Below are 14,625 nucleotides of genomic sequence, written 5' to 3'. Positions count from 1 at the left end.
GTCTAGAACTTGTTGTTTAGTGGATGGAGCTCTCAACTTTGCTAAATAAACTTTCAATAGGCTTTGATAGTCAAATATGCTGGTTTTTTGACATTTTTTTGTAATTACTTTGCGGGTTTTTGGCTTTTCTAGGTGTTTGATTATTGAAAAAAAGAAGGATAATTTCATAGCTTCTGAAATTGTGAGATTGACTTTGACTTGGTTCAGTTTGACTTGACGAAATTGTGAGATTGTGAGACTTTCAATACATTATTTTTTGTTTGCTTTTCTATCTATTTGTCCACTTCAGGTGCAATAGTATATATTTGTTGACTTTACTACTACATATGTTTCTACTCATTTGGACTTTTTGCCAAGTTAAGATTTATTAATTTGTAAGAAAAATGGTAAGATTCATTACTACTTTCTTTTGATGTTGTTTGGATTCAGATTGTGTTACCAATACTTGAAAATGTTTGGAGTCAAATTATTATTTTCAAACTGTGTATTGATTGCAAATAAATACATTCTTGGATTCAGATTGTGTTACAAATACCTGAAAATAAATACATTATTATTTTCAAATTGTGGATTCATATTGTGTTACCAATACCTGAAAATGTCTGTTAATTTTAATAAATACATTCTTGTAAACACAACTCATTTTGGTGGCGGAAAATGGTTGTTGGGTTATTAGTTTGTCATCTGCATATCTGTGTGATTTTTTATTAATTCCTTGAATGAGATATTTTATTCATGGTATATGAATTAACTTTATAAATTTTGTAGTTCCATTTAAACCACTTTTAGTTCAATTGAATTCAAGAAAGTTTAAGTCATTGATAAGTTTGATTCCATTTAAGTATCTACACTTGGTGAATTAAAATAACCTATGTATTGCTACCTTTCCATGAACAAAAATAACTTTTGTCTTGCTTGGATTGCTTGGATTAATATGTATTTACTGAAGTTAACTTTTGGGTTACAGGTTTTGGCAATACTAAGCTACAATGACCTCTAACATTATGGATGATGTAAGTTGCCTTTTTAAAAAAAATTGGTACATATATTTATAAAAAAAAAAAAATTTGTATTACAGGTTCTAATTATAAATTTTTTTCCTCTCATTTTTTACAACTAAATGGAGACTTGCAACGAACTATAATATTCGTTCCCTTTACTCATCGTCTTATAAAATTTCAGGTTGTGTACATATCAACTACTCATTTGTTTTTGTATGTATAGATTCAGTTTCTTCAACAAAGAAATGTCAGTGTAGTGATTCGTGATGAGCATGATTTCAATGTTGTTCGTATTTCTAAGGTCAGTCCAAAAATCATTTTCTTATCATTTTGTTCAAACCCATTTTCATTTTTATTTTCATTATTTCTTTTATTTTGGTTATTTTTTAAAGTTAATGGAAAAGGAAAATGCAAAGGCAATGCCGAAGGGAAAAGAAAGGGTGACTTATGCTTGCAAGGGCAAGGGAAAGGAAAATGCATATCCAGCGGTATGGTTCTTACTGGTTTTTTTCAGTGTTTTTTAAAATTGTCTATTTTCGTATGTTTGTATTTTAAGCCATAATTGTATGTCCAATTCTTTAGTTTAAGCCATAAACAATTGTTTATTTTAAGCCATAATTGTAGAGTGTTTTTGAAAATGCATGTCCAATTGTTTATTTTAAGCCATAATTGTATTTTATTTTTTAAACTTTGCACTTTTTTAAGTGTCTCTTGTATATATGTGGAAATCTGCACCACTTTTCAATATAAGTGCGCGAAATCTCAAAATTTTGTAGATAATTTTGTAGAGAGGAGGGAGAAAGGAATAGATTGTGACAAAATGGGCAACCCATTTTTTTTTTTCCAGGTACGTGTCCTCTTTAAATGGGGATACTTTATGAAGCTCATAAGCTGGCTGAACATTTGTTTGTTTGTGTAACAAAACCACAAAATTTATTATATAGATTATAATATGACAAAGGTGACTGATGCTTGCAAGGGCAAGTGAAAAGAAAATGCATGTTTAGCGGTTTGGTTGTTGCTAATTTTTGTAGAGTTTTTTTTATTTTTTTTATTTTTGTATCTTCATATATTTTGAATAAGCTATAATTGTTTTTTATTCTAAGTATAATAATAATAATTTTTTTTGTAGAGTTTTTTCGATGCACATTTCTTAGTGTCTGCTGTATATTCTTAGGGAGAAAGGAATATATAGGGGATACTTTATGAAGCTCATAAAGCTGGCCGAACATTTGTTCATTAGTGTTACAAAACCACACAATTTTATTATTATTATTATTATTATTATTATTATTATTATTATTATTATTATTATTATTATTATTATTATACTTAGCTATAAAAACTATGGGTAGTCATGGGCAAGAGTATAATGCATTTTTTTGAAAGAGAGGGGATATAAAAATATAAAATGGTATTTTGTTTAGACAGTGGAAAATGGTACTTGATAATATTTGCATTTTAGGCATCCAATGATCTAATATTCACATTTTAGGGTCCCAATGGTTATGTTATATCAAGAGCTATATTAGCTCAATGTGTACAACGAGAACGTGAATGAAATGAAAATGCATGCTCTGCATATTAATCGGGACAATGCTTGCGACAAGAACGAGAGAGATTAGGAGCATACGTTAAAGACTTTCCTTCATTAACACTGAGTCGTCGCAGTCACACTTGCTTAGAACAAGGTACAAAGACAATTGAGGACACTTCGTTGGCACAAAAATGAACAATGGTTACACATGCATCCACATGTTCATTCTCTATTGAAAGTACATCTTTAGCTTCACCAAGGAATTGGTAAAACATATTTAATCCTATAAATAATACTCTTACTTTTACATGTGTATAAATTTTAATTTATGCACAACAAATATTTGTAGGCCTAATTCTACAGTCACATTCCTTCAAAAGGATCTATGTACAGATGATGAATTAGAAGATATGACTATAAGTACTGCGATTAATACTCGATCACACATGAATTCATGTCGTCATTCTTTGGGCAAGATGGATGTGTTATGTCTTTACTATTCAACCTTACATTGGATGGATGAAAAATTAGCACAATCATCTTGAAAGTGTCCTCTATTTGGAACTTGTTGTTCAAAAGGAAAGACTAGGCTACCTTTGCTTATGACACCCCCTCCACCGCTTCAAGTACTATATGATGGGGATGATGATCAAGCAAGATCGTTTCGACGTTATACTCGATTGTACAATGCAACCAATGTTTTTACAAGTCTTGGTGCTACATTGGATACAAGAGTACTAAGGGGAAGCAGTCTTACATCATTTATTATCGATGGGGAATTGCGACACCGAACATGATCACTTCTACCACAGCCAGGGCAAGATGCGACCTATGCTCAGTTGTACATTTATGATCCTAATTCAGTTTTAGAAGTTCGAAATCGTAGAAATCCTCACTTACGAAGGAATGTTCTCAAAACTATTCAAGATAGTTTGTTGCAAGTTAATGCATTTGTATACAAATTTCGCCAGGCTCATGCAATTTTGAATCAATTAGCCTTTACTGGACAAAATCTACCTGCTCATCTACACTACAGTTCAGCAATAGACTGACGATGGTATAACCTACCAACTGCTGATGAGATTGCAATTGTAATACCAGGTGATGGAACCGAGGTTACTGGAATGAGAGATGTTGTTTTATATCTACATAGAAATAATGAACTGATGCAAATTAATGAATGTCACCCAGCGTATTTGCCATTGCATTATGTTTTATTATTCTCATATGGTGAGCTTGGATAGGAACCTAAGTTGAAATTATGGGACATTAAACATGATCGGCCTTCAACTGATCGACTTACTCAAATGGATTTTTATAGTTATCGTTTGTGTGAGAGACCTACAGAGTATTCAACAATTTTAAGAGGTGGGAAACTATTCCAAGAGTTTTTGGTAGATGCTTGGGCTGCAACTGAGCAAAATCGGTTGACATACTACAAGCTTAATCAAAGAAAAATTTGAGTGATATTGATCCAGATGACTTACGACCTAATCAAATTGGTCAAAGGTTTATTTTGCCATCTTCGTTTACTGGTAGTCCTAGACATATGTTTGAAATCTTTCAAGATTCAATGGCTATCACGCGATACAACTAGCACCTAGATATTTTTCTCACCATGATTGCAAATCCCAATTTGGCCAGAAATTACTTCAGCATTATTGCCACACCAAAAAGCTATTGATCATCCTAATTTGATTGCCCGTGTTTTTTAGCTAAAAAGAAAGTGTTTGATGAAGGAGATAGAGACAAACAAAGTGTTTGGTAATAAAGTTGCACATGTTTTTACAATTGAATTCCAAAAACGAGGCCTACCACATATGCATGCGCTTCTCTTTCTTAAAGGTCCAAACAAAATTCGGACGTGTGCTCAAGTAGACAAATTAGTTTGTGCAGAATTTTCAGATCCAAAAGATGATCCTACACTTTTTGAAACTGTCAAGTGTTGTATGGTACATGGACCATGTGGTGCTCGAAATCTCCAAGCACCATGTATAGAAAATGGTAGATGCACTAAGAAATACCCCCGAGCCTTTGCAGAATCAACAACTATAGACCAAGATGGATATCCAATCTATCGTCGTTGCAATAGTGGTCAAGTATATATTGTGAGAGGATAGGAAGTTGATAACAGGGATGTGGTACCATACAATGCATATCTTTCTAAACGGTTCAACTGCCATATAAATGTAGAAGCTTGTGCTGGAGTGAGATGTGTTAAGTATATACATAAGTACATTTACAAGGGTTATGATCGCATAACAATGGTTTTGGGATTGATTAATGATATCCAACAATATCTCGATGCGAGGTATATTGGACCACCAGAAGCTGCTTGGCGAATATTCGGTCATCATTTGCATTCAGAGATGCCAACAGTTATTCGTTTAGCACTTCATTTACCTGGAATGCATCGCGTTATTTTCAATCCTAATGACTCATTGGAAATGATTCTTTCTAGACCTGCGCAACAAAAATTGACTCTTACTGGTTTTTTTATTGTTGTGCTTCCAATGAAAATGAATGCCAATTCACTTACCAAGAATTTTCGCAACATTTTGTTTAGCTCAAGCCAGAACACAGATGGAAACCAAGAGAACATGGATATGCAATTGGTAGAATGTACTTTGCTAGCCCAAACTGTGGTGAAAGATTTTATCTACATTTGTTGTTAACTATTATCAAAGGGCCAAGATCGTTTCAATGTTTACGTACAGTTAACAATGTTTTGCATGAGACGTTTAAATCAACATGTGTTGCAAGAGGACTCTTAAAAGATGATGAAAAATGGATACAGTGCCTGAAAAAGGCTACGGTTATGAAAACTGGACATCAATTGAGGAGATGGTTTTGTATTATTCTGACCCAATGTTTTCCACTATAACCACATGCGTTATGGAATCAATTTCCAATGCATATCTGTGATGATCTTGCACATAAGCTTCGTACATTGTTTGCCATTTCTAACTCAACTGAGGCTCAAATTGAAGATTATGGTTTGTATCTTTTGAATCAAATGCTTCAAGAATCAGGAAAGACTTTAATTGACTTCCCACTTATGCCACAACCTACAGCAAATTGGAGTGCAACAGTTGGTAACCAATTGATATTCGAACATCAACAACTACAAAATGAGGCACAACAGACAGATGTGCAAATTACTATTGATCGCCTCAATAATGGACAACGAACTGCTTATAACAGAATCACTTCTTCAGTCTTTGAAAGTAAAAGGACTATTTTCTTTTTGAATGGGGGTGTCGGAATGGGAAAAACATTTTTGTATAATACGATTGCATTAAAATGTCGCAGCCTTGGCCATATTGTTGTTACCGTGGCTTCATCTGGAATTGCATCATTGCTATTAGTAGGAGGTCACACTGCACATTCAACATTTTTCATTCCATTGGATGTCTTGGAAAATTCAGTTTGTGGGTTTAGCAAGCAATCATTATAGGCGGAATTGTTTAGAGAAACAAAACTCATAATTTGGGATGAAGTTCCTATGCAACATAGACATTGTGTTAAGGTGGCTGATCGCACACTTCGAGACATTTGTGATAGTGAAAAGCCATTTGGGGCTATCACTGTTGGTCTTGGTGGAGACTTTCGACAAATCTTACCAATTATAGCCAAAGGAGTTCGTGAGCAAATTGTGAATACGTCATTATGAAACTCTGCTTTGTGGAAGGATCTACATGTTTTATTTTTAGATTTCAATATGCGTTTCAATCATGCAAACCTTGGAAATGCTATTTTTGCAAAATTCTTGACTGAGGCAATACTCATTCGAACTTTTTCCTTATCAAATAGTGCTTCAAATTGAGGATACTTTGATTATATTATTTCTTTTTAATTTCTTTTATTTTATTTATTAGATTGGGACCAATCCGCAAGAAATTATTAAAATTCCATCAACAATACACAAATGCCAAGATCTAAAGGAATTACTCTCAGCAGTTTATCCACAATTAGATGAGACAGATACATCAACCCCATCATTCTTAACTGAACGCACCATTCTTTCAGCACGAAATGATGATGTTAGTGCTATCAATAATCCTACATTGAATATTTTTCCAGGGAATACATATACATATCTTGTTGTAGATAAGATGGCTGAAGATAATGAAATTGATCATTCCATTACAAATAGATATCCTAATGAGTATTTAAATTCATTGGATCCTCCTGGGCTACCAGTTTTTAAGGTAGAGTTGAAAGTGGGTTGTCTTATAATGTTATTAAGAAACATTGCACCGAAAGATGGACTATGTAATGGCACAAAATTGATGGTTTCAAGGTGTGACACTCGCATAATTGAAGCTCGAATCTTAATTGGAGAGAAGTTTGGCAATTTGGCATTTATACCAAGGATATCATTGACTCCGTTTTCTTCAGAAATGCCTTTCTGAATGACAAGACGTCAATTTCCAGTTCGATTGGCATACGCCTTGACCATTAATAAATCTCAAGGACAATCTGTGAAATTTGTTGGGGTTGATTTGTGTATAACTGTTTTCAGTCATAGGCAACTATATGTGGCATTATCAAGATGCACATCTTTCGATTGTATTAGTATCCTCCTCCCCAAGGATGAGCCAAATTCCACTACAAATATTGTTTACCCTGAAGTTTTGTTATAGTGATTTGTTTGGATCAAATCACTTTTTACCAAAGGGTACAATTTAATAACTGCCTATACTATTATACTAATAGATTTTATCATTTTTGTAAATTACTAGATTGTCGTGCTTCATCCTTATTGGGGATATACATACAAGTTGATATAAAGACCTTTTAGAAATTGATGAGGCGTTCGTAAGAATTGTGGGGAAGAAAACAAATTTGAAGACATTGTCAAACACATATTTTTGTAAAGTATACACATTTTGTAAAGCAAATGATAGCTATGACCCACTTTTTGTAAAGTTTTCCACCGATGTGGACATTGCATTTCAAATATTTTTGTAAAGCATTTTATTCCCCAATATTTTTGCATTTCCAGTGTAACTAAGTTTGGCTTAAGTGTATTTAATATAATCTTTGTTTAGATTATGTAGTAGCCAATCTTATTTTATTTTTTTACCTCCAGTTAATTTAATGGCTTTATTTTTGTCTAAAGATGCACACGTTAATTTGGGACATCTCTGTATGGGTGTTTTTAGGTGTGTTTGTATTTTGTTTTCATGCATAATTGTTGATTTCTCATCTAGAACATGTTTCTTTCCTAGAACAGGTTTCATGCTCCTTTATACCAATGAAATGTATCTAAGGTCAGTTACTTCTCATGCTCCTTTTAAAAATTTAGTATTGTTTGATATTATTCTGCTTTTGAAACTCCATACCCTTTGTTTTCCTTTTGTACTTATAAATGCACGATTTATAAATTGTGCTACGGCGGATTTGAGCAATATATTTTTGGTATCTATTAATAGTTGGAGCTATTTGATGTTTATTTAATTTTTTTTTTTTTTTTTGTTGCAATAGTTGTTTGTAGCATTTCATTATACCATGTTAACCCATTAAAGGTATCTTAATTCATTAATAGAGTAATTGACTTCCATTGGGAATGAAATTGTGTAAGGTTTTTTTTTAGTTCATGAAATTTTTGAAGATTTAATATTGTCATTTCTAAGATTTAATAGTCATTTCCTATTGCATAACATTTGTTTAGGGTGCACTGCAATATGGCATATGGTTGCTTGGTCTATTTATTACTTCCATTTTTGAATTTTTTTTATTTTTATTTTTTTAAAGTTTAATAGGGGAGCTTTGTTTTTGGTTAGTTTACATTTTTATTTTTTTTTGTTTTTGTTTTTTTTGGGACAAATTTGTTTGGATTTACTCGCAGTGTTTATGAAAGAAATCATACTTTAATTACACTTGAAAGTCATGTGTTCAACCCTTTACTTGATTAGTATATTCAATTACAACTCTATGTTTTGACATGTGTCGTGGATATTGTTGACTTGGCTAAATGGATTTGATATAACATGATGACTTGGTTAAATGGATTGATATAGCATGAACTGGAAATTGACATTTTAAATGGATTTGATATAACATGATGACTTAGTTAAATGGATTGATATAAATTGATTGATATAGCATGAACTGGAAATTGACATTTTATTAAGATGTTTTTCTTTTATTTTATCAATCAAAAGAAAACACAACATAATCATAGTATATTGCCTTAGTTGTCCTATTGTTTTTTCTACTTGGGAGTTGATTATTTAAAAAATATGGTTTAGTTGGCAAGGGAAAACATGCTAAGATCAGGGGAGCGAAATTATGTTAAGATTATAGGAGGAAAACATGTTAAGATTAGAGGAGCTGAACTATGTTAAAACTATATGAGCAAAACATGTTAAGATCATTTTCATTTCAGGTATTGATTCTAGCAACAGTTGATGGCTATTGGATGACTTTAAATAAGCAACAATTGTAGTTGATGTAAAGTTGGGATGTAATTGAGGAAAGTTGTGTATAGTTGATGTAAATCATTTCAAGTATTGAACTATGTTAAATCTTTTTCTATTCTAAAGTTGTCTATAGTTGATGTAATTGATGATTTTCACATTAATTTGACACACTAGATTAGTTGTAAGAATTATTTCACTGTTTAAGCAGTTTTTCATAAGCGGTTGTATGAAAAATGTATTACTACATTATTGGGATGCTATGACATAAAGCTGATTTCTTCTTGATGATATGATGCATTTAGTTTTTCAATTTACAGTTGACTGCAAAATTCACTGTTTTAGGGTGACGATTCGTGTGGTTTGTTATATAGATTGTCTATTTTTTGTTGTAGAAAATTCAATATTAGGGCTCCCTCTCCGATGTAGAGAGGTGTCACTGCTTTTTCCAGATTGATTGGAAAATTATTCTTTGAGATTTGACTTCCGTATCTTAATATGTAAACAATTTCTATAGACTACTATTTGTCAAGTTATACTTTGCATTTGGCCTAATCCATGTTGTTTGTTTTATGTTATTTCAATCAGATATTTGTAGGTCAGGGTACTGTGACACTCACCAATGTATCAGGTGTTAGCCACAAACTAATGGTAAGAGTGCTGACTTGATCTTTTATTTTGAATCAGTTTATTACAATTGAGTTCTCCACGTGGTACCAGAAAAATATTGTCTTTTTTTTTAATTGAATTGATTTATTACTTTAGACATGTAAGTTGTCACTACTTTGGTCATGTCAGTTGTCTTCTAATAAAATAATGTTCTCTTTTATTTTCATAGGACGATGGAGATTTGCACCAAACTGTAATATGGGCTCTCTTTACTCTTCTTATTTCATTGAGTTTTTACGAATTAGTGAGTTTTAAATTATTTTATGAAGTTATCACCTATTTATAATTTTTCTTATTTAATTTACTCTTCTTACTATACATTTTCTTTCAGGTATTGATACTAGCAATACTTGACAGCTATTGGATGACTTTAAAATCTTTTTAATTTGGCTATTTTGTAAAACAACAATTTCTATTCTATAGTTGTCTATAGTTGATGTAATTGATGATTTTTACATTAATTTGACAAACTAGATGAGTTGCAGGAATTTTTTTTTTTTTTTACGAAATTAAATTTCACCATTTAAACGGTTTTTCATAAGTGGTTTTATGAAAAATGTTGCTATATTGTTGGGATGCTATGGCATGGAGTTGATTCAATTTACAGTTGATTGCAAAATTCACTATTTTAGGATGACGATTCATGTGTTTTGTTATATAGATTGTCTATTCTTTGTTGTAAAAATTCAATATTGAAGCTTCCTCCGTGATGTAGAGGTGTCAATGCTTTTTCAGATTATGCTTTCTTCAGATTATTTCAAATATTTGCTTTCCGTATCTTAAGACTATTATTTGTCAGGCTATGGTATTTATGTTGTCTGTATTATGTTATTTCAGTCAGATATTTGTGGTATGACACTCACTAGTGTATCAAGTGTTAGCCACAAACTAATAGTAAGAGTGCTGACTTGATCTTTTTTGAAGTGCTACAAACTTTATAAATTTTAACATGATACGTATAAATTACAGTTACATTTTGATCCCAATATTATTTACACCGTGCCTTTAGGCACGGGCATATGCTAGTTGTAGACTGCCCCGGAGAACTCCCCGGGATCCTCGCTGCGAAGGCGCGAATTCCGTTTTGTTCTTAGGCTACTACAAGTTCGGACTCATGTCACGGTTCTGAATCTAATCTCACAAAGTGCAATGTGAGACCGATAAATCACCAAAAAGTCCAAATCTGGCAAATCGTTTTGGAAAACTGATTTTTAAAAAAGAAATGCCAAACATGGACTGCTTTTCCAGATACAGAGTCGCCACCTAAATATTTTATTTTGGGGATTTAGGAAACCCTAACTCGTGCCTCAGGCCATGTGTCGGTCATCACCAAAGTTGCCTCGGCTCGGGAACTTAGGTACGAGAGGGGAAGGTCATGCAATGAGCACCCCCGCTCGCCCGATCAAAGATCGACCTGTACTAGGCATGATATTTTTTTTTTGAAAACACATGTGTTCTTATTCCGGTTATTAACCTAGAATTACTATGTGATGCGCACAGCATACAAGTATAGACTAGATCGCCTAAGTTAGAACAAAACATTGCATGTTCGTTTGGGAAAATGATTTTGAAGTTTGCTACTTGCAAGTAGGCTAAGACAAGGATTTGGATGAATTGTTCCAATTCAAGTAATCCAACCTTCACCCATAGGCATTTAGGCAGTTAAACACTTAAGCAGTTAGTCTCATGGTAAGCATGTTTTCATGGCAACATTAACACACATGCAGTATGCTAAAGCGTAAACACTCACAGTGTACTCCGAGCCAAAACAGAGAACTAGTTAGAAATCATGCATGATCCTAGTTCATGTTAAGATGGCTAATGCAACACATGCAAAAATGCAACTAAAATAGGCTCGGTTATTCTAGAATGTCATGTGAAATACAACTTGATAACATGCTGTTGAACACGTATTCAAGTAAATGTATTGAAATACAATGCAGTTAGTATGATGCGCCGAGCCCGGTGCATGCAATACAGATGAATGGATGCATGCATGCAAGCATAAGGTATGCTAATCAAAATATGCCCTAAAACTAACCATCGTGAGTGGTTAAGTAAAAGGGAGAAAGAAATGGGGGTTGGAAGACATGCATCACACACGCACGCTTATTACAACAGTTGGCCCTCTCGACGGAGGGTCCGAATAAAAAGCTAACTAGCTAATCTAAGCTAATTAAACTAATTATTACATCACAAAACTAGCTAACTAACAAGCTAACTAATTAAGTACAAAACAAAGCTAATTAACTGACAAGTTAACTAACTAGTTATTACAACACAAATAAGCAGCTAAATGCATTAACTACTTAAATACAGAACCAAAGCATAAACTAGCCAAGGAAAGCAGTAAAACAGGAGCCTCAAGGCAAGAAGTGTATGCATGTCCGATCGCCTCGTTCGGAAATCCGTCGCAATGCCCCAATTTGCCTCTGTTTGCAACTGACCTCAGAACATTGCACAAAGCTCCACAAAGCGTCAACTCCACCATGGGAACCTGTAGGAACATGGCTGACCACTTTCTGGAGTTGCCAACCACCTGCCAACCACTTTTCTTTGTTGTAGACTAGAAAAAGTGGTCGGCCAGCTAGTTTTTCTAGTCGGCCGACCACTTGTTGCTGCACTTCTCTAGTTTGCTGCAGCAGAGAGCAAGAAAGGGCATGGCAATGTATTTGCAAGATATGTGTACACAACCACTCTCCCTATCATTTCATAAGCTCAAGGGAGTGTGGTTCTCGACCCTCGGGCCACCAATCACGCATCTCAATGCATGATGGCTGAGAAGCCAAATTGCACAATTCAATGTAAAATGAATGCACACATAAACACATAAAGCCTTGAACTCTATCATGTATGATCAAGAGCATCGGCGACCAAGAATTAAGGCACGTTTCATCACTTCAAGTATGAAATGTCCCTCGTTTCTCGTGTTTGGACTAACACCTAATCCAAACAAATGCAATGCAACTCAAGCATGCAAACATGCAATGCAACTTAAGCATGCAAACATGTAATGCAAGGCATGCAAAACACAATGCAACTGCATGGCATACACAATGCAAACAACAACATGGCATACTCAATGCAATGTGATATGATCAACTTAACAAAGCTAATGACATGCAAACAATGCTAATGCATGCACAATGTAAGGCAACATAAGCATGCAACACCATGATGCAATGTAACAACATTCACATAACATGCTCGATGGACTTAAACCAAAATGGACAGACCTCAGTCATGCCCAAATCAGTGGCCATAATGATGAAACTAAGGCATGAAGATCAAGACAAACATGCTCAATGCAATGGCCCATTGACTAAGCACAAAAGCACAACTCTCAAGAGTGCTCAATGAGTGACAAATGTGGAAGTGTAACAACACTATAAGCTCTAAAATAAGGTATGAAATGATGCCAAATCATTCAAACAACACAAGCAAAGCATGCAAGGGTCCTTAAGGCACAAAGCTAGCAAAAAACACTGTAAAGGAGGCATGCAATACATGACACAAATGCATGAACCAATCATGGACAGAGCTCAAATAGGTCTAAACAAAGACCAAAACATGCTAAGATGGAGGCTCAAAGGCCTAGGCATACAAGCATACACATTAGGCCATAAGCAAGGCAACAATGCATAACTTTCAAAGGCACTTAAAGAGTGAATGAAATGAGAACATGGCAATGCTACATGCTCTGAAATGTCATGTTAAGTGATGCTAAATCATGTACACAACACCAATGAAGCATGCTATGGTGCCCAAAGCTTGAAGCTAACATAGGCATTTGTACTACAACTATGCAAAATATGAAGCATATGGTCAAGGCAATCCAAAACAGTCTTAGAACATGCCAAATTGAGTCTAAAACATGCATGGAAGGAAGCCAAGACAAGCTAGCATGAAAGGCATAAGGCATGATGCATACAAGGCCAAAAGGGAGGGTTACACTACACCTACCAAGACCAAGCATGAGATGGCTTCGCCAACAAAAATCAAAGTTATATCATAGCAAAACAACCCCAAAAACACACTGAAATGATAGCTCGCAAGCTTAGGCATGAAGGCATACGCAATAACTCATGTTTAAGGCATAAAGGGCAAACCCTCCAACGCATTGAATGAATGAAAGGTGTGAGTGTATGACCATGAAACATGCACTAATATCATATAACAAATTATGCCAAATCATGAAAATAGTCCAAGCAATGCATGCTAGTGACTTGGAAACTCAAAGCTAACAAGCTAGAATGCATGATGGATATACAAAGCATGGCATGCATGACCAAAATAACACAAATCAGAGCTAGATCATGCTAAAACATATACAAAAACTTCTTGAAGTTAAGCCAAAATTATGCTAGAATGATATGTTAAAGCATGATACACATTAGGCTAGTTCATGGAATTGCACTACAAGTGCATGGAGCATGCAAGGGCCAACCAAACCAAACCTTAACAGAGGTATGACATGGCAAAAAAACACCAAGAACATGCTGAGATGGACTCAAAACAAACTAGAAAGAAATGCTACTTCATGAAGCATACAAAGACTAGTTTGTGAGGATTACACTACAAGTGTATAAGGCATGCATGAGGTGACAAAACCAAGTCAAAATAGTGGTATGCCATGTTGAAATAAGGCCTAAAATAGGCTGAGATGTAGCCAACACAAGCTTAACAAACATGCTCAAACATGAGGCAAATGAAGCAAACGTATAAGACACAAGGAGAGGGGATGACCCTTTCCTATTTGGGACCTCAAAACACCATTTCCACCACTGAAATTCCTCTAGAATTCAGTGGTAGAAAGGTCATGCAAAGGCTAAAACAAGAGCCAAAAGGGATGGCTCAAAACAAGGCCTAACAAGGCCTAAGAGGGGGGTAGACCACCCCCAACACAAAAGTGACCTTAAACAAACATTCTAAGGACTAAAAATCAGAACTTTTTGCAGTAGAAAGTCGAGCCAAAAACAGCATGCAAATAGGT

At 34.4% G+C, this 14,625-nt stretch overlaps 1 protein-coding gene across 1 annotated transcript; it reads left to right on the top strand.

Moving 5' to 3' along the window:
- The first annotated feature begins 4,802 nt into the window (after positions 1-4,802).
- Positions 4,803-6,953, top strand: LOC145807024 (uncharacterized). The gene is made up of 4 exons (XM_082904924.1): positions 4,803-5,160; positions 5,613-5,965; positions 6,068-6,193; positions 6,417-6,953. The coding sequence occupies exons 1-4, from the start codon at positions 4,803-4,805 to the stop codon at positions 6,951-6,953; spliced, it is 1,374 nt and encodes a 457-aa protein (XP_082761050.1).
- Positions 6,954-14,625: the final 7,672 nt, after the last annotated feature.

This window comes from Camellia sinensis, chromosome 14 (assembly GCF_055761805.1).
Source record: "Camellia sinensis isolate YWXY chromosome 14, ASM5576180v1, whole genome shotgun sequence".
Classification (NCBI taxonomy): domain Eukaryota; kingdom Viridiplantae; phylum Streptophyta; class Magnoliopsida; order Ericales; family Theaceae; genus Camellia; species Camellia sinensis.
Note: the sequence above shows the minus strand (reverse complement) of the source record. Positions and strands in the feature narration are given on the sequence as shown.

Excerpts from the sequence above, each read along its gene's own strand:
- LOC145807024 (XM_082904924.1), top strand. The coding sequence starts at position 4,803 with ATGGTTTTGGGATTGATTAATGATATCCAACAATATCTCGATGCGAGG. Across the intron at positions 5,161-5,612 it reads GGATATGCAATTGGTAGAAT|CAAATTGGAGTGCAACAGTT; the intron begins GTACTTTGCTAG and ends CACAACCTACAG. Across the intron at positions 6,194-6,416 it reads AAGGAGTTCGTGAGCAAATT|ATTGGGACCAATCCGCAAGA; the intron begins GTGAATACGTCA and ends TTTATTTATTAG.